The 18,556-nt window shown below is 32.0% G+C and overlaps 2 protein-coding genes across 2 annotated transcripts; one reads left to right on the top strand and one right to left on the bottom strand.

Annotated features, from left to right (window-relative positions):
• Positions 1–294: 294 nt before the first annotated feature.
• Positions 295–4,305, bottom strand: LOC143244375 (uncharacterized). Its single transcript, XM_076488929.1, has 2 exons — positions 3,282–4,305; positions 295–3,075 (listed from the first exon to the last, which is right to left on the bottom strand). The coding sequence occupies exons 1-2, from the start codon at positions 3,298–3,300 to the stop codon at positions 2,528–2,530; spliced, it is 567 nt and encodes a 188-aa protein (XP_076345044.1). The 5' UTR covers positions 3,301–4,305; the 3' UTR covers positions 295–2,527.
• Positions 4,306–6,005: 1,700 nt separating this feature from the next.
• On the top strand, positions 6,006–18,026 carry LOC143244376 (polyprenal reductase). Its single transcript, XM_076488930.1, has 5 exons — positions 6,006–6,492; positions 8,161–8,309; positions 12,307–12,498; positions 15,403–15,537; positions 17,527–18,026. Exons 1-5 carry the CDS (start codon positions 6,314–6,316, stop codon positions 17,784–17,786), a joined length of 915 nt encoding a protein of 304 aa, XP_076345045.1. The 5' UTR covers positions 6,006–6,313; the 3' UTR covers positions 17,787–18,026.
• Positions 18,027–18,556: the final 530 nt, after the last annotated feature.

The following is an 18,556-nucleotide window of genomic DNA, read 5'->3' as shown; positions in this document are numbered from 1 at the left end:
TTTACCCAGGGCAACTGATGCCCTAAGCACAGCCCAACAGTGATGCTCCCTCGGTCCCTCCACTGCTTAACTGACAATACATTAAGACTCAATAAGTGCTGAAAGTGAAATAAAAGTTTGAAAATATATAACCATTTTTTGTTTTCTTCCATGTCAGACCTCACAACTATATTAAATAAAAAAAATATTTATTTAACAAATTGGGCATGGGTCAAAATCAAGCAATGACTAAGGTCTTTTATTTAGAAATGATGAGGGAAATAACTTCTTTGATTAATGACAATTAAAAAATTATTTTTACTATATATTTATTTTCACTCTGCGTTAACAATTCTCACTCTGATGTTCACAAACTCACACTTTGATGTTAACAAAAATTTCTCACTTTGATGTCAATAGTTTCTCACTTTGAACTTAAAACCCTGCAAGCAAATGATTTACTTATACCTTAATATTAATTTAAATTTTCAAAAGCTTTCTTATAGATTTTTTTACATGCAAAGCCTTTGATCAAATTTTCAAAAATAAATTTGGCGTGACAAATCTGCTTCTACACTTAGCAGAGACAATTCTTCCAGGCTGTCTTATCGCATAGTTGTTCTGTTGGGATTTTTAATATGCTTGAGTTGAGAAAACGAACGTTCAGCTGTGCAATTTGTTACCATTAATATTACAAATATATGCAATGGAATGTCTACGTTTGGAAACGCACACTCGATTTTGTCTTCTGAAATTATTTTATAAAGCTCAGCATAACTGAATTTGGGTTTTACAGTTTTTGTTGCACTGAACTTACGGCGCACATATGAGTGAAATGGCTGAAGCTCGGCAGAAAGATTAGTGTTCAAGTCCTCTGGGTGAGCATCAATTAGCTTTTGGAAACACTGAGAGTACCTTTCAGTTTCAGCAGATGAAGTGACGTCATTTGGCACATCACTTAGGAAAGAAAATCTGTTTGCTGTTTCTTTGTACACATTTCTTGTCATCTGGGTTTCCAGTTTGTCAACAATTGTATAGAAGGTAGTGATACGACATTTATCTCAAGTGTTCAGATCTACTTCTTGTGCAGTGTAGTACCTGCAGTACTACACTGTACCTGAGTACCTGCTTTCTGACATGTTTGCGAGTTTGAGCTACATTGTAATCAACATCTGGTAGTATTTCTTTTGCAACTGCTTCAAATCTTATAAAGTCATCCCTTACAGTACGTAGTTGGTCAGCTAATGACCCGTACAGATCTGCACGTTTTTAAGTTCACATCCTCATTTTGCACACTTTGACTTGTTTTATTGAACTTTTACAAAATCTCATCCCACGTAATCAACATAAAAACAAATTATAGCTCTTGCATCTTATTTGCATTATTGTCTGCTTGTCTTCTAGCGTTTCCCTTTTGTGACTGGTCTTCAACTAGACATTCTAAAGCTTCCAGAATCTTAAAGAAAGACTTCAAAATTGCTGATGTTGCCATAGTATGTGCTTCCTCTCTGGTACCAGAGAGAAATTTTAACAGACTTTTATTTCCAAGACAAGCTTTAAGAATTTTCCACCGACTAGTTGATGCTGAAAAAAATGTATAGAGCAAATGCATAGTAGAGAAAAATTAACTGCCACTTGACAGTAGTTAACAGCATTTCGGTCTACCAGATTTAGTGAATTGGTTGCACAGGGCACATATATGGCAACCTTTTTTTCTTCTAAAATATTTTGCTGCATCCCCTTATAACGCCCAGACATGTTAGCAGCATTGTTGTAAGACTGGTCCCTAAATTTTGAACAATTAAGTCTGCAAACTTCACGTAAGTACTGCAATACCTGGTTTGCCATTTCCTACCCAGTATGGCTTTTAAGTTCCAAAAGGGTTAAAAGCGTTCAATAGGCTGCCCATCTTTTAAGTATCGAGTACAACACTTAATTGATCTATATGTGGTAGATCTGACGTCGAGACAATTGACAAGCTAAAATAATCAGAAGATTTTACTCCATCAATAATGAACACGTGGACCTTCTGAGCCATTGGTTCAATGGGTTCTTCACAGATGGTTTTGGACAAGTAAGAAGAATTTTCGTTTCCAGAATTTCCATATTTCTAACTTTGCCCTGCTAAAAATGGATCAAACTGATTTATGAGCTCAAGAGCCATAAAAAATTTCATTCTGCAGTGAACCAAATTTTCCATCTGTTCCTCTAAAAGCCAGGCCATGTTCAGCTAACGTACAAATAACAGCTATTACACGCTCCAAGACATGTTCCCAGTAATTGCACTGTTCTTTAATTTGTTTTTCTAACTCTTGCCGCAAGCCTAAACTTTGTCTGCGAGTTAAGTATGTTAGCATAGAGTCTTGGTGGATAGTGCTTCTTTCATGATGATCAATTACAATAGCATTTCGCCAGTCACTGAACCCTTCTATTTCAACAAAACATGAGAAAAATTTAGGGCCAAAAACCTAACAAACAAAGCAGTAAACTGACCCTGTTGATGGTGAATACAATAACCACTCTCTATTGTATTGCTTACCATTGGCTTTTACCCTAAAGAAATGTTTTTGTGACAGTATCTCGTTAGTTTGCCACTATTGAAAGTCCGGCAAGATTTGCCAAATGGCTCATTGTGGTGTTGACAGTCAGTGGGTCCACAAGCAATCCAATAAGTCACATCATCAGCAGATAAATCGAGCCACAACCCTGGATCTTTTGCTTTAGTTTTTTCATCTTTTGTAGACTGAAGCATTTTACCAAAGTCGAGAAAAATTTCATTTTTAGAAATTATTTCAACTTCAGACTGTCTTGTAGAGCAACTTGCATCAACATTAATACTAGAGATATTAGAAGAATTTACAAGTGGTACTTGTAGGAGTGGAGCTTGGTTCAACTTCAATCTTGTTAGAGTCAGATACAGAGCAAGTGACTTCTGATGGCAGAGATGGGTTTTGATTTGGAAGATCATGTTGAGTAAGTTGAGTGAAAAAATTAACTTTCCAGTCTCGGCTACTAAATCCAAAGCCTTTTGTTGGTTCTTTTTTGCCTGTTTTCTTTTTTGTGCACCATTCAGTTTAACACGTTTAATCTTGCAGTCTGAAAATACAGAAACAAAAATAAAAAACAAAATAATATGGATCATATATAGTTATAATGATTAGAAAAACACTGAAATTCATAAAGAAAAATGTTGGTAAGATAATGAAACATACTAAACACTAGGTCTACATTTAGACAAATATTGTCAGGAAGTTATTCTAGGACCTAGGTCTACCAGCACATAAACATAAATTCACAAATACCTTTATTGATTTGCTGCATTCTGATTGGTTGAAAACCATTTGAGACCAGTCTCGAATCGATTCAAGACTGGCTTCAATCCATTTTAGGATAATTAGTTTTCAGTCACTGCAAAAGTTTCATTAAGGTTGTTGCTATGGTAGCTGTATGCAAGAAGCAATGTCAATGATAATATGCAAATCCATTGTGAGCCAAACAGTATTACAAAACAATTTGTGATCAACAACACACACTGTAGTAGCCTATATACACAGTGATCATTCTGTACTGGTGAACATACATAACATAAAAACAACTGTAAATTGTACTGCACATTGAACTACTAAATACTGGGTTAGGCTTAGGCTAGAGTACCTTAATCCTAATCAAATATCTACAGAATGAGTCGTAACCTCAACTTTGAGCTCAGATTTAACCTGGGACTTTATATGAGCCAACAAACCATACATCAACAAAATAAGCATATGTCTGAAACTCTTTCTGCATGGCTGGATGCGAAGACAAATTCAAAATGACGGCCTTAAATTTTGAATAGTCCACTTCATTATTCCAGGCTACAGTAACGTTTCCAGTTTACTTACACTAAACTAGTTACAATACTTTAGGCCTAATGTTATTGTCTCTCGGTTCTCAGATAACAACACTAACGTTAGGTCTAAGGCTAATACATTGCAACTGAGGCCACTAACGTTAAGCCTAGTACTCAGCACTAATCCTGCTCACATGAACTTGTTCAATTCATGCACTATTTTCAGACAATCCTAAATTGATTTTGTTGATTTGTCGTTTCTTTACAGTATCTTTGTATGACCACGGTGCCACAGCACTGTACTACTACTAGTAGTGCACATAACAACGTTAAGAATCATGTTGTCGTGCATGTTAAAGTCTTACGCAATTTGACTTAAAAAGTCGAATTATCGCCTTTAGACTGATCGGCGCAGTAATAGAACACATATTGATCTGAATTTATGGTCGCAAAATAGTTGAATAACACTCTTTGTTTCTGTCTCATAATGTTCATTTGTCTAATAAGAAGTATCATCAGAGAGACGGGGCGGGGCATTATGACGTCATCATAGGATCAAGAAAGTTTGTTTTTGAATTCCGCGCAAAGCTACACACGGGCTATTTGTACGAGTCGTCCCTAATTTAGTAGCATGAAACTAGAGGGAAGGCAGCTAGTCATCACCACCCACCGCCAACTCTTGGGCTATTCTTTTACCAACGAATAGTGGGATTGACTATCAAGTTATAACGCCTCCACGGCTGAAAGTGCGGGCATGTTTGGTACGACGGGGATTCGAATTCGCGACCCTCAGATTGCAAGTCGAACGCCTCAGCCCACTTGACCATGCCGGGCCGGATTACGGAAGAAGTAAGGAGAATATAATTGGGTCTAAAAATGGCATATTTGACAAAATTTTGTTGGCTATTTATCCCCTAAGTAAATTTCAGCTTCAGATATGTTTATATTATTACATAATTACAAGAGAATACATACATGCTCAAATACTCTTATAAATTACATGTAATATATGAACGGTGGCATTGCTACAGTGGAATTCCTTTCTGAATTTTTTCTTGGAATGATAAATTTTAAAACATGTACCCATACACAAAGGAGGTTTTGTTTTTACAGCAAGTAGCTTGAAGCAAAAAAATTACGGTTCAAAAAAGCTTCAGTGAGAAAGACACTTATAAAAATATCAGAAAACACACATGAATAATGCAATGCTAACGCAGATAAAACGAAAACAAACGAGACAATAACCTAAATATAACGTAGGAAAACAGAAACAAAAAACCCCATAAAACTAGCCACGTTTTTGTACACATTTGTCACCATTTCGTTTGACTTATATATCTGTGGTATTATACTCTTAATTTTTTTTTGTGGATGTGACTGAATAAAGCGGTAAAATGTAAAACAAAACAGTTCTACTGTCTATAATTTCTTATAAATAGCCACAACAGAAGGAATGATTGAGAAAAATATTTAATCTTCAAGATCAGACATCATAACATACAATCATCTTTTACCTGAAGTTTTATCAACATTTTGTGTTGCTCTTTACAGTAATCTTTCGCAAATCAATGACTTCTTACTTCAGATACATAGTTTAGTAGTTTTTCGAAACTTTAGTCACTCACCGAGCCAAGGAAAACGTTTTGTTTTTTTTTAACAATGCAGAGTAAAGGCGAACACAGCAGATAAGGACAATTACAAAAAATTGAGTGTGGTAGTGAAAAAGTTAAGGGCATGTTAGGTGGGGGGAAAACTCTGTGGTGTCCTCTTCCCTTGGTGCTCTAACCACATGCTTATTTTGCTTAATGGTTAATCCAGGGCTGCTTTTACCCATTAAATTATCAAAGTAAACTTAATTTCGCAGCATAAATATACTGTACCGAGTTGATTGCATGGTATTTCACATAGTACAAATAAAATATTAAGATATTACAATAACTCAAAATCAAGAGGAAACGTTGTTCGCTCCTCTACGTTAAACATTTTCTCAACCCAAACAAGTCGTTTTTACATATATATTTTCTCTACAAGTGGGTTTTCTCGACATCACTGAAATTCTGACAACATTTTTAAAATCAGCACCATGGAATTATTCCCAATCACTTAAGTTTACCCTAGTGAAAAAAAAAAGAAGTGACGTCCAGTGAAATCAGAGAGGCATTAGCGCAAAAACCTTGCGAATGTTCGATCCAAAATACACTTGATTCGTGTGAAATACCTCATATGAGAGGCAGCCAAATAAAATCTAGCTTTTATTTCATTATATAAGTATTTTATTTCATTGTACAATAGTATAAATGTTGTTGCTTTTTAATTATTTACCAATAAACTGAAAAATCAATGTATGTTTTAATTATGGGAGAATTTATACTGTTAATGTGGTGGCGCTAGCATCAAATTTAAAAGGCATCATGGTGTACTTTTCTGATTCAGCATTTGAAGTTTTGAACCAAACGTGAAGTAATTGAGTCAATAGTGTTATCAGTCATTAGGGCTGCAGTGAAAATGAATTATATTACAATTATTTGGCTCCTGTCTACGTTATGTCTGTCATGTACTGGTATACTTGTGTTGTATTTTCCTATTTACGTTCCACATATTTTAAGAAGTTTCTTTAAATATGGAAAAGCAGCAGAACCATATGAGAAATATCGTTTTCTACGGGTTTTGGAGCTCCCAAAGAGGTAAGGATAATTTTTTAAAAACATTACAAATTGACATGCTTTTTAAAACAGTGATATTAACATACTACAATTCAGCATTACTATTAGAATTAGGCTTAAATTCGTAAGTTAATGTAAAATTTTAAAAAAGTTAGCAGAAACTGTAATCCAACTTGTAAAAATTGATGTGTTAATATTAATATACATGTGCATTATTTGGATATTAGTAGACTTATGCTCACTGTTAAGGGATGAAATGCTTGGCTTGGTTTTAGCAGTGTATTTACAAAATCTGTGGACAACAACTGAATAAAGAATAACTTGGTTCACCAACTTCCAAGTTCAAATTGTAGTTGTACATTCACATTTGTGGAAAGTAAAAATGTAAACACTTTTTATTTTTCAATAAATATTCTGTTCCCTTGTAAACTCCTGTAATTTGTAGAGGGCTGGTTTCTACTATTGCCTATAGCAATTCATTCAAAGTTTCTTGTAATGTAGACTTCTGTATAGGAGAGAATTCATCTAAGCATCTTATAGTATGAATAAGGCTTATTATATCCATTTGGGTATAGTGAACATGATAATTAAACTGTTTAAGTAAACTTAATTTCACAACATAAATCTACTGTACCAAGTTGGTTGCATGATATTTTACTTAGTGCTGATAAAATATTAAGATATTACAATAACTCAAAATCTAAAGGTAATAACAATTCTGAAAGTTTTCTAAATCAGCTCTGTCAAATTATTCTTAATCACCAATGGTTAGTATGGCTACTGTATTACTGCTTTGTGTAGATTCCTGTTTGTCAACTAGTGTGAGAGGACTGTCTGCTACTATTCATTTTATGTAAACTTTTTCAAATATCATGAAAAGAGTTGGTGTATACAGAATAGTTACATGTAAGGTACACTTGTAAGAGTTCATCAGTACCTAAGCCTTTTATTGCAAAGCTGGCAGAAACCTGTTGGTTACCCCTACCCTAAATTTCAGTAAACTGGCTGAGTGTCAGTCTTGAAATATGTAAAACTAATTTTAATTTACCAAATATTATCACAAACACATTATCTTGATCAAGTTTAATTTATTTCTTATAAAGTCTCGTTAATCTACATTAAATAAAGAAAAATATAGTTACTATGCATGCTATATCTGGAAGCAACATTATATCTAGAGAGATGGGTATATTGTTAGGGGTCTGTATCAAATTAGTTGTCCAGTGAGCATCTCTCCAATCTCCTAAATTAATGGAAGATTTGAAACCTTTGTTCTGATAGAGTATGACTATACACACACAAGTTAGTAAACAGCAAATAGATATGTTAAAAAAAAAAAACTTTTGAGGCAAGGAGGAGACTTAATTCAACTACCAAATCAAGTTTTTAAAGAAACTTGTAGCCTTAATTAGCATAATCTCTTACTAATGAGGATTTCTGTAGTTCACATACAAAAAAGATTACATTTTGCCTGAAAGAAATGTTTTTTAGTAACAAAAACCCACATTTTCTCTATGAATTATACTTTCTAAAGTTTACAGTTCTACAGTATTTCTACTGTTTAAAACTTTCTAAATCTAGAAATTTCTATGGTCTTTATTTTTGAGAAATTCATAAGTAACATAGAAAATGTGTTTTAGCAGTATTTCTTTCATTTAAGTGGTAATCAGTTTTATTTTATTTTTTCAGTTGGTTTCTTCATTTCTACATATTTGCAAGCATATTGTATTCGTTAGTGGCTTGGATGATATATAGTGTGTATTTTCAGAAAAAACAAGTTCCACATTTTGTGTTGGACCTGTTACATATATTTGCAGGACCAAATCAAAGAGCAAATGGTAATGTATATCAGTTATTTATATTTTTCATTAAGTTCCCTAATTGCAAAAACTGTACTATTGTAATTTTAAAATAACTAGTTGTATTGATTCTATATTTGTATGGTTTAGTTCAACTTTTACTGTTTTGAGTATAAAAATTGATAGTTGGGTAGTTTGACTGGCACATTTGAGTACCACGTGTGTTATTCAAATCTAATATATTAAAAATGAATTGTATGAAATCAAGTGCACCATTTAGATACTCTGATTTTTAGTTGATGTATAAGAATAGTGTAACTTTCTCTTCAAACTATTACATAGACAGATATCGTGCAAGTGGCAATGATGGTGCAATACTGGAGAATGTTCAGTAATTATGACAGTCTGTCATTTATAGTACTCAAAATGTAACAAGAATGAAAATACCTTCTTACACCTGAGTATCACAGTGATACTTAGGTTTTGAACATATCACAGTCATAAGCATATTCTAATTAATAAATTTACAAACAATTTTTAGTCCAAAATATGTAGTTCATATAATAGGTAAAAAAGAATTAGGCCAGATAATGAATTTGTCAAACAGTGAAAGGGTTAATGCATTTAGAAGAAAAAAAAACAATTTCCTACTGGATAAAAAAGCTTGATATTTGACATTAATCTTCTATAGGTGGTATAGCTTCTAGAAATATTTCTAAATGTAATATTTGGATAAATTTGCAGCTTTGAAAATTGATAAACATTTGAGTGATACTAGAAACATGAGAAACCTTGGTTGTAGATTTCACTGTTTTATTACTTCTTGTGAAACTTTCCTATTAAGTTTTTAATAGTATAAAATGGAATTATTTTTTTGTAACTCGAAGAATGTCACACCCACTTTCACTGTATTTCCAATCATGGGTATACAATAAAAATAACCGTCAGTTGCCAAAATGAACACATAGAATTTTTTAAGTTGTTAATCATAAAGTTTCATTAAATATACTAGTCATAAGTTTTGAACTTTATAGATTTAAATAGTTGTTTTGGCTTACTAGGCCTAAGGTAAACACTCAAATAATACTGTATAGATTATGGGCTAGTTATTATGGATATTTTTTATTTGTTCTGATTATCTCACTATCTATTTTTATCTTATTCTTCATATCTTTAGGTATTACTGCAAGTACAACTAAGTGTCATCACACATTTTCAAATTAAGGCAGAATGATTTTTTAACCCTTAAACAGTAGCCATCATTAATTAATGATTTCATGCTTAGCACTCAGTACAGCTATCATCATTTAATGATACAGGCTAAAAACATTAGGTGGCAACCCCTTCACATTGTAGTGACTGTACCCACTCAAAGCATTGTGTCAGAGTCATTTTCTCAGTGTAAGTCATGGAGCAGAAAAGGAAAGGCACATCGGTTAAGGAAATGAAGTGAAAGCATTGTTTATCAAAAGATTAAATTGAAGTATTAGCATGTGATAGTTATTCCAGTGAAGAAGAAATCTTTTCAGATTTTTCATCATCATCAAATTCAATTGTTTCAAGCTCTGAACATGATTTAGATGGTGAATAAGAATTCATTTGTTTCCAATGGGTAAGGTGTCACAATTTTGATCCATTTATTCATTCTTTTGATAGTAGAAACGCTTGACTTGCATATAAATTTAGGCTCACAGATGAATGTAAAGGATATGAAATTTTTTACTGCTATATTTGATCAAAGTATAATGAGTCATAGTGTTTGAGAAACAAACAGATATGAGTTTTGTAAATCCTTGAATTCTCAAGAAAGTGAAAGTAACACTCCCTCTACTTTATGAAGTAAGAACTGGGAAATACAACTGTTGAGGAAATGAACACTTTAACTCTGGTGATACTTATACCACATGTGAAAAGCATGTGGTGGCTGATTACTGAAAGAATGATCCTCCAATAGGAACTCCAGTTTTTCCAAAATACATTACTTGAGATTGATTTAGGGAGCTTCTTAGATATTTGTTCTTTGCAAATAATGAAGAACTGATTATAAACAATCGAGTATGGAAAGTTCAAGAAGTGTTTACAACAGTGAATAATAAAGCTAAGGAATCCTTTTCTCCATTTCAAAAAGTAGTTATCGATGAGTCTTTGATTCTTTTCAAGGATTGCATTGTTTTCAAGCAATGCATTCTAAGCAAGCACCACATAATTGGAATAAAGATATTTGTATTATGTGTTTGTAAGACAGGAATTGTAATAGATGTGATATTCTATTCTGCAAGTTATGTAAGTGTTGCAAAAAGTCTTTGATTAGGATTTTCATGATCAGTTGTCAAGCAATTGATGAAAGACTACCTTGGAAAAGGTCATATATTATATATTGATAATTATTATACAAGTCCAGAATTATGCAATTTTCTCTTTGAAAACAAGACTGGTTTTTGAGGAACAGTTAGAACTAATTGGAAAAACATGCCTAAATTTGCACCTCTGAAGAAGGTAGATGTTGGGACGACCAATAAGCAAGGGAATATTTTCACACTTCAATGGAAAAACAAACATCCTGTTACTTTGTTTAGTACAGTACATAAAGGTGAAATGAAATACAGTGGAAAGGTTGGTTACAAAACTAAACAACCAATAACCAAACCTGATATGGTTCTAGATTATAGTATCAACATAAGGCTAGTTGACAAAAGTGACATGCAAATTGGAAACATTGACTGCCTTTGTAAATGTGTACAGTGGTACAAGAGGCTTTTCTATCACCTAATTGATATCTGAATTCTTATAACATGTATCTAGTAAAAACTGGCAAGAAGCCTTCACTGAGGCAGTTCACTTACAGTGTAATTTACCAATTATTGGAAAGGTATGGAAAGGTGACTAGACCTTTCCCAGGAAGACATAACCTTACTGTTCCTGATAGACTTGTTGTAAAAGAAGCATTTTCTCAGCTCTTTTTAGAAAATGTTTCATCCTTAGGAGCTAGAAAAAGTGGACTAAGACAATGTCATGTAGGTATGCATACAACAAAAAAAGAAAAGAAGTGAAAAGATGGTGACTACCTGGTGTAGAGTAGCACTGTGTATTGGAGAATGTTTTCATGATTTTCATACATTTAAAATATTTTAACTTGTGATAAATAAGTTTAATATTCTTTTATTTTTATTTTCTTTAATATTTTGTTCAAAATTCATAATAAAAATGCTAAAGAGTCTTTAAGAAATTTTTTTATGTCTATGGTGAGTTGCTACTTGCAACATTCCTGCTATTTAAGGATTAAGAAAACTAAATCAAAAATTGGGTCATTCTCTGTGTTTTGGGTGTCTGTGTTGCTAAAACACATCAAAGGTTTAAAAATATATAATTATATTGTCCATATTAAATTGCAGTAAAATCTTTAGCTCTAATTCTTTAGAAATTGATTTAAAGATTAGTAAATTTGTTGGTCTTTATTTCAATGGATAGAGTAGAAATAAGTTTAAGAAGTTTTTTGGACAGTGTCTCTCTGTTGAAAGAAAGAATGATATATCATCTTCTATACTGAAAACCTTTCGTGCTATCCATGTGTTTTTTCAAGTACTGCACGAAAAAATTTCTGTGAGATTTGATATTACTACACTTATCAATTTGAAGTCACTTTGAGAAAACTAATTTTGTCTTGGATATTCTGGACTCCAGAGATTTATTTTTTATACAGCTTTTATATTTAGTTAGGTTATTTACAAGGTGATTGCTATTTACATTTTTTTTTTTCTGTTTGAAGCATTGGGTTTTATCTAATTAAGATGATGATTGTATAAAGCCATTAAAAACATGAAATTTAAAACAGTTACGAACATGTAGATGTTATCCATGATAAAACTTAATGTAAATTTTTCAGTGTATTTTGTTTTACCGTAGAAACTTTGGTTTTTTACTTTTTGAATTTTTTTTTTAACCTCAAACATTACTGAATTTTCCTTGGGCTAATATGACGTGTTGTATGAGTGATATACTGATGTAAAAATATAAACTGTTGTGTTTTCCTTTACAGTTTCCCAAGAAGCAGTGATACTCGTGTCACTTCTTCTCCTCCTTCACATATACCAACGTCTGTACGAATGTGTGAATGTCAATGTGTTTTCTGTGGGAAAAATTAACATTCTACATTACTGTGTCGGCTATGGATTCTACGTTGGAGTCACCCTTACAATCCTGGAAGAAGCACCAGGATTTTCTTTGAATGGTAAATTTTTACCATAAGTTTACTAGTATCTAAAGTAAAATATATTTTTTTCCCATGAAAATTAATTTTTACTTTTTTTTTCAGTAGATTTGTTTTATTAAAACTACAAATAACACTAGATTTATTTTATTAACATTATTTTATTGTATATTTACATATGTGTATTGGAAAATGTCCTAGCTGCAGTGAAAGTGTTAAAGCATATGAAAAACAATTGATATAAAAGTAGCAAACCTCCACATTTTATTGGGATAAAAATTAGGAAAATGTGGTCTAAAAGTCTGAAATATTGGTCATTTAACATAAAATGAGGGTAACGGTCTCGTGCATTCTCATCTTGGTTGTTACTTTGATGTGCATTGGAACTTAAAGCAGCCCTACAGATAAGTACAGAAAACTTGCCATCTTGTACTTACTTCACTGTGCACACTAATGTTCTGAAAGTGTTAGAAGCCAGAGTTTGCCTACCAGAAGTGGGCTTTATTGTGACAGAGACATACAATTGTTGTTACCTTGAGTAACCTTTTATTTCTGTATATAATCTTGACCTTTCTGATATTTTTAATTATTGCACTTGAACCCTTTCTCACTAGCAGCATTTGAAAGTGGACCACATTAAATTAGATTATCACAATCTTTGTGGCAGAGCAGCGACATCCTTGCACAACATTTCAAATGTAAGCTTCTTTCCAACTGTTCTTCAAACTGAGTATGATATGAGAGACATTAAAGTGTTGGGCTGGTGAGACACTTTCAGCAGTTTCCATGATGACAAATATTTCTACATTTAGCAAAAGCTAGAGTATCAGATATTCAGTCCACATTCCTTTCCTTTCAGTGTTGTTATTTTCCTTTCTCAATCATGTTGAAATTGTTTTTTTTTCCCATTTGTACCCTGTCCAAGGTTATTGTTTAAAACAATCTTTAAATTAGCACCAAATTCTTCTTCCTGGTCACTTGAGATGATGTTCTGGTGTATACATTGCTTTTTCTACAAATGACTTGACTTCAGTGATTGGTATGTTTTTTTTCTTAAGTACTACAGATATAGGTTTATACACATTTAAAAAACCTAGTAGAAAGTGGTATGATCCTGCATATTTGTAATTTTTCAGGAACTTTAAAATTCACTTTGCTGGTTGTCCATCTTGACCACCAGAACCCATCTGGAAGGATCCCAGTGTTGATGACTTTCTCTTCAAGAATAGTAGCTGCACTATGCTTTTCATATTCCTTGATAAAAGGAGCATTACTATCTTTGTAGGCTTGCTTGATTTGTTAGGTTTAATTCTCTAGGTTAGACTGTATGATTCTGAAGTTTGTAGGAGTTGGCTTCTTTGGAAGTGGTATAGAAGTATCACCTTGGACATACAACTTATTTTTACTGTTGTTGTTGTGTTAATTTTTTCTTTGAAAAATTGAAGACAGTGTTAACCGAACCTGTTTTGACTTGTGTCCTACCTTATTTGTTTCACAACACGTAAAAAAAATGTTGGTTTTAAAATAGTTTGTGTCATGTAGAAACTGTGAAAACATCAGTACACAACTTATGTCAGTTGTTGTGTGTGATGGAATAACCTGTTTCTTTTTCTCTTCACGGAATATTATTTGTTTATTCTTTATCTCACATTTTGTGGTTTTGTAACTTGGAATACAAAGCACCCAGTTTATTAACAGTTTTCCATTTATACATAAAACTAGACATACTATTATGTACAATACCAGCAAATAGCTATTTTTTATGCAGCTTGTAGCAATTGGAGGATGTCTTTTATGAGACTGGAATATATATTTGCACAGGACAAACAATGTGGTTCAACATTCCTTGGTCAAATGGGTTTATATTCACCTTGCAGACAAATAACAGATGAGCTCATTTCTAGAATGTATTGAACCAGATTCATTCCATTTTCATACAGCACTGTAATAAATGTAATGGTATTCAGTACTCAGAACATAGCAGTGATGAGTATTGTTGTTGAATTCATCAAGTATTTTTATCATTTCATTGGGACTGACATTTACACCTGTCACTAGTGGTAATGATTACACTATGAGTTCCATGATCCATTAGTGATTTTGTTACCACGTTCTGATACTTTACATTAAGTTTTTAGGTGTTTTTTAACTTGTTTTAAAAACTGCCTTAAAACTGAAATTTTATGACAAATGTGTTTTAATAGTTTTGATAAAATGTAATAAAGGATAAACTGAAAGAGTAGAACAAAAACTTTATATAGCTTTATTTTGTGCAACTAAGTAAAGTTTCTATGCAGATTTGTAAATATATCTTTTATTACCTATTATCTGAATGAACTGTTTCTGTTCACACTGTGTGGAACAACACCTGCTTGAGAATTACTTTATGCTGTTTTAAAAGAATCAGACATTTATCTTGGAATATAACAATATGAATGTGGAAATTATTAATCAAAGCTGATATCCTTACACTAAGATATTTTTGTGGGTGAGCAGTGTATTTACAGACTTACATCTATAGTTTATTTTCTCATGAAGGACAGGCTAGATACTATCCTTTCACTGTAGGTATATTTTGTTTTTACTTAATGTGATGCTAACAGTTTCCATGTTAATATTGAAATGCAAATATAGTTAAAAATAGTCTGGCTTTGAAAATTTATCTTGGCAAAATTACTTCATACCTTGTATATCAAGGTGTGTTACTATATGTGTTCCCATCTTGTTTGTAAGGCTGAACATACAAAGCTATATGGAAAGTGAAACACATCACTGAATCATTTAACTTTTTTTTTAATATCATTAAGAATTTTGATTTGTGGCCAAACTTGGATCAATACAAGTTAGAAGCAAATGTTTAGGTGTTTTTAATATGAATAAAACATCTACTATTTTTAAAAATATGAATTTTAATTGAAATTCTAGAGACTGGAGAATTAACTCATAGCTGGTCATCAGTGAAATGGTACCAAGGTTTTGGAGTATTGCTAGGACTATGGGGTATCTATCTTCAACACTGTTGTCATGTAATCCTTGCCAATCTGCGTAAAAATTCTAATGGTAAGGAAGAAATTACAAGGTGTCTTGTGCTTTGTAACCAAATTAGTTTGTTTTGAAACTAAGAGTAAAAAATTATTTGCAGATGAGTGGAAAATGAATATAATTCTTGTAACTTGAAGATGAAACTGATAAAAAGTATTAATTATATGAAACATCTTGTGTATTATTACTAATAAATATTTATTACCTAATAACTATTTAAAGTTTAGATATGACTTGAATGGGTAAATAAAGAAATTTTGTTAGAAATATACAGTTTTTTTGACACATGATTGGTCATTTATTTATCTAGTAATAGTTTTTACTGATTTTGTTTTATTTTACTAATTTTTGTGTGGATTAGCGTATTAATGTTCTGGCTGTATGTGAAAACAGTTGTGTAGCGATGATGTTTTTTGTTATGTAAAATAGAAGCTTGTTTTCACATCATGCCAGTTTTTAAAATGTTTTCTACAACTTATAGCCAGAAATAATGGTGACTATTTTAATTAGCAAAGTTAAATTTAGAAATGAAAATGTTAAAGAGAATGTTAAAGTGTAAAGTTATATATAAGATGGAACTTTTTTATCAACAATAAAGAAAATTTTAAATTTGAACAAAGTATATTTATTGTTTTGTCAACATAATGTCATATGATAAAATTTTCATTAATTTCACAAAATCAAAGAAATGAGTGAAAAACTTGATGCTGTTCAGTAAGTTTTTCTTAAGTTCCAAGAAATTCAGATAAATATTTTTACCAGGAGAAGGAAATTATTAAAGAATATCATTGATTTTTCCTTGATTGAAAAGAGTTAGTTAATTTGTATTCTACAATTGTTTCTTGTGTAGTAAAAATTTAGTTATTGCTTGAGAAAGACTGGTGTTTTATAAAGTAAATTGAAACAAAAAATTAAAAAGTAGTTTTTTGAAAATTAAATATATTCTTAGTAATGTATGAGTCTCCTGACAAATGTGTATTGAGTTTGTGTGTGTGAAGCAATTTAAATTTATTGTACACTTTGGCTGTATCTGGATTTGCTTATACATCCATGAGGTGCTTAAAACGATGGCATTACTTAAGTTAATCTAGACTCAAATCACTAGGTGCAGTATGACACAAAAAGTACAAAGGTTGTGATAGAATCCCTTACAATTATGTACTGTAGTTGGATGTACAAACCAAAACATGGGGCTAATTTTTCTTGTTACCACAAGGATGAAATTATGGAGGGAATGAACTGTAAAGATTGGACAAGTAGATTCCAATGTCTGAACAATGATGTAGTATTAACAATGCACAGCAAATTCAAGTAGTGGGTAAAACAGTACTAAAAAAATGTTTTTACTTTCCCTTCTCCTGATATAGTTTTTAAAACATTATCTATAATTTCATGGAAAGACAATATTTTGATTTTCTTTACCTTCTCTTTCTTCCTTGGATAATTTTAACTTACTACTATTGTGTCCTGGAAGAGGATCTACAGGTGGCTCAAATTAATGTGGTAGCACAACAGACTGGGTGTCTGTTAATTGTATCTGTCGTTCATTTTTTATTATATATTTAACCTGTTGAAACATGTTGAGAAATGTGCACTGTCTTAAATGTGGTGTATTCTTGGGTGTTTGTTTTTGAATTTCAAACAAAGGTACACAAGGGTTATCTTTGCTAGCTGTCCCTAATTTAACAGCATCAGACCAGAGGTTAGGTAGCTAGTCATCACTTCTCACCACCAACTGTTTGACTACACTATTACTGGTAAATAATGGGATTGACCATCACTTTATAATGCTCTCATGACTGAAAGGGTGAGCATGTTTGGTGTTATGGGGATTTGAACCAATGACCATGAGATTTCTGAGTGAGTTCAAAGTATTTAGTAATAACATTTGGTTCAATCAAATTCTATACTACTAATAAAAATGTCACTGGTCTGCTATTTTTGATAACTAACAAAAAAAAGCAAACTACACTGATAGTTTTTTTTTTTTTTTAATCTTACCTTCAGGGTCAGTTGTGACGTATCAGCACCGGTTGCCAAGTGGAGGATGGTTTGAGTGGGTGTCTTGTCCTCATTATTTTGCAGAAATCGTCATATACTTGGCTATGAACATTATGTTAGGAGGCCACTGCATTAACTGGTGGTTAGTTTGTTTGTGGGTTTTTTGCAACCAGGTCCTTGCTGCAATAATGTCTCACCACTGGTACAAGAGCAAGTTTAAAGAATATCCAAAGACCAGAAGAGCCATAGTTCCTTTCATTCTTTGAGATGGAGAACCATAACTGTGTATATTATTCTGTTAGACCAAAGAAGATTCAATGTTTTGCAGTTCTTATGTAAGATTTTTAATTCCTTATATAAAGTTTGTTTTAATTAAAGCTTGGCTTCTATTATCATTTATATACAAATAATTTTTAACTGGATAGGTTGTTCTCAATGCCTTAAAACGTACTTTTCATAATAATGTAGCGTGTTAATAAAATAAATGTAATTCATGAATCTTCTTACCATGTTTAATGTATATTTAATTTCTTTTTGTAAAAACAAAAGTAATTAACTTTAAAGAAAGATTTATTTAATTGACCACAAGTACTAAAATACTAATATGTAACATTCTATAAATGTGGTCTTCTGTCCCACATTTGGGAAATATAGGAATCTGTTATTTAATTAACATAAAAAATACTTAGTACAAGATGATAATGAATAGATTGATGCATTTGAGTGAAAACTTTCTTTTTTTGTCAGTTTATTTTCTGGGACACTGGCGTTACAAACAGATTCCCTTCGTCGGCCATGTTACAGTTTTATTAGGCTGTAAACCTAATTCAACTGTAATACATACACACACAAAAGAAAAACCTTTAATATTGGAAATTTAAATAAAATTATGGAATGTTTATTTTTGTTTTACTACAAACCGGACTAGTTCTATCTACAAATTGTTTTTAGGCTGACGGATGAAATGTTGCTTCATTATGTTGATGAAGACTGAATCATGAAATATACTCAAGCCTGTAGTGCACGAAAGAACCTG

The sequence above is a fragment of the Tachypleus tridentatus genome, chromosome 2 (genome assembly GCF_004210375.1).
Source record: "Tachypleus tridentatus isolate NWPU-2018 chromosome 2, ASM421037v1, whole genome shotgun sequence".
In the NCBI taxonomy this organism is placed as follows: Eukaryota; Metazoa; Arthropoda; class Merostomata; order Xiphosura; family Limulidae; genus Tachypleus; species Tachypleus tridentatus.
This window is presented reverse-complemented; position numbering and strand designations above follow the sequence as displayed.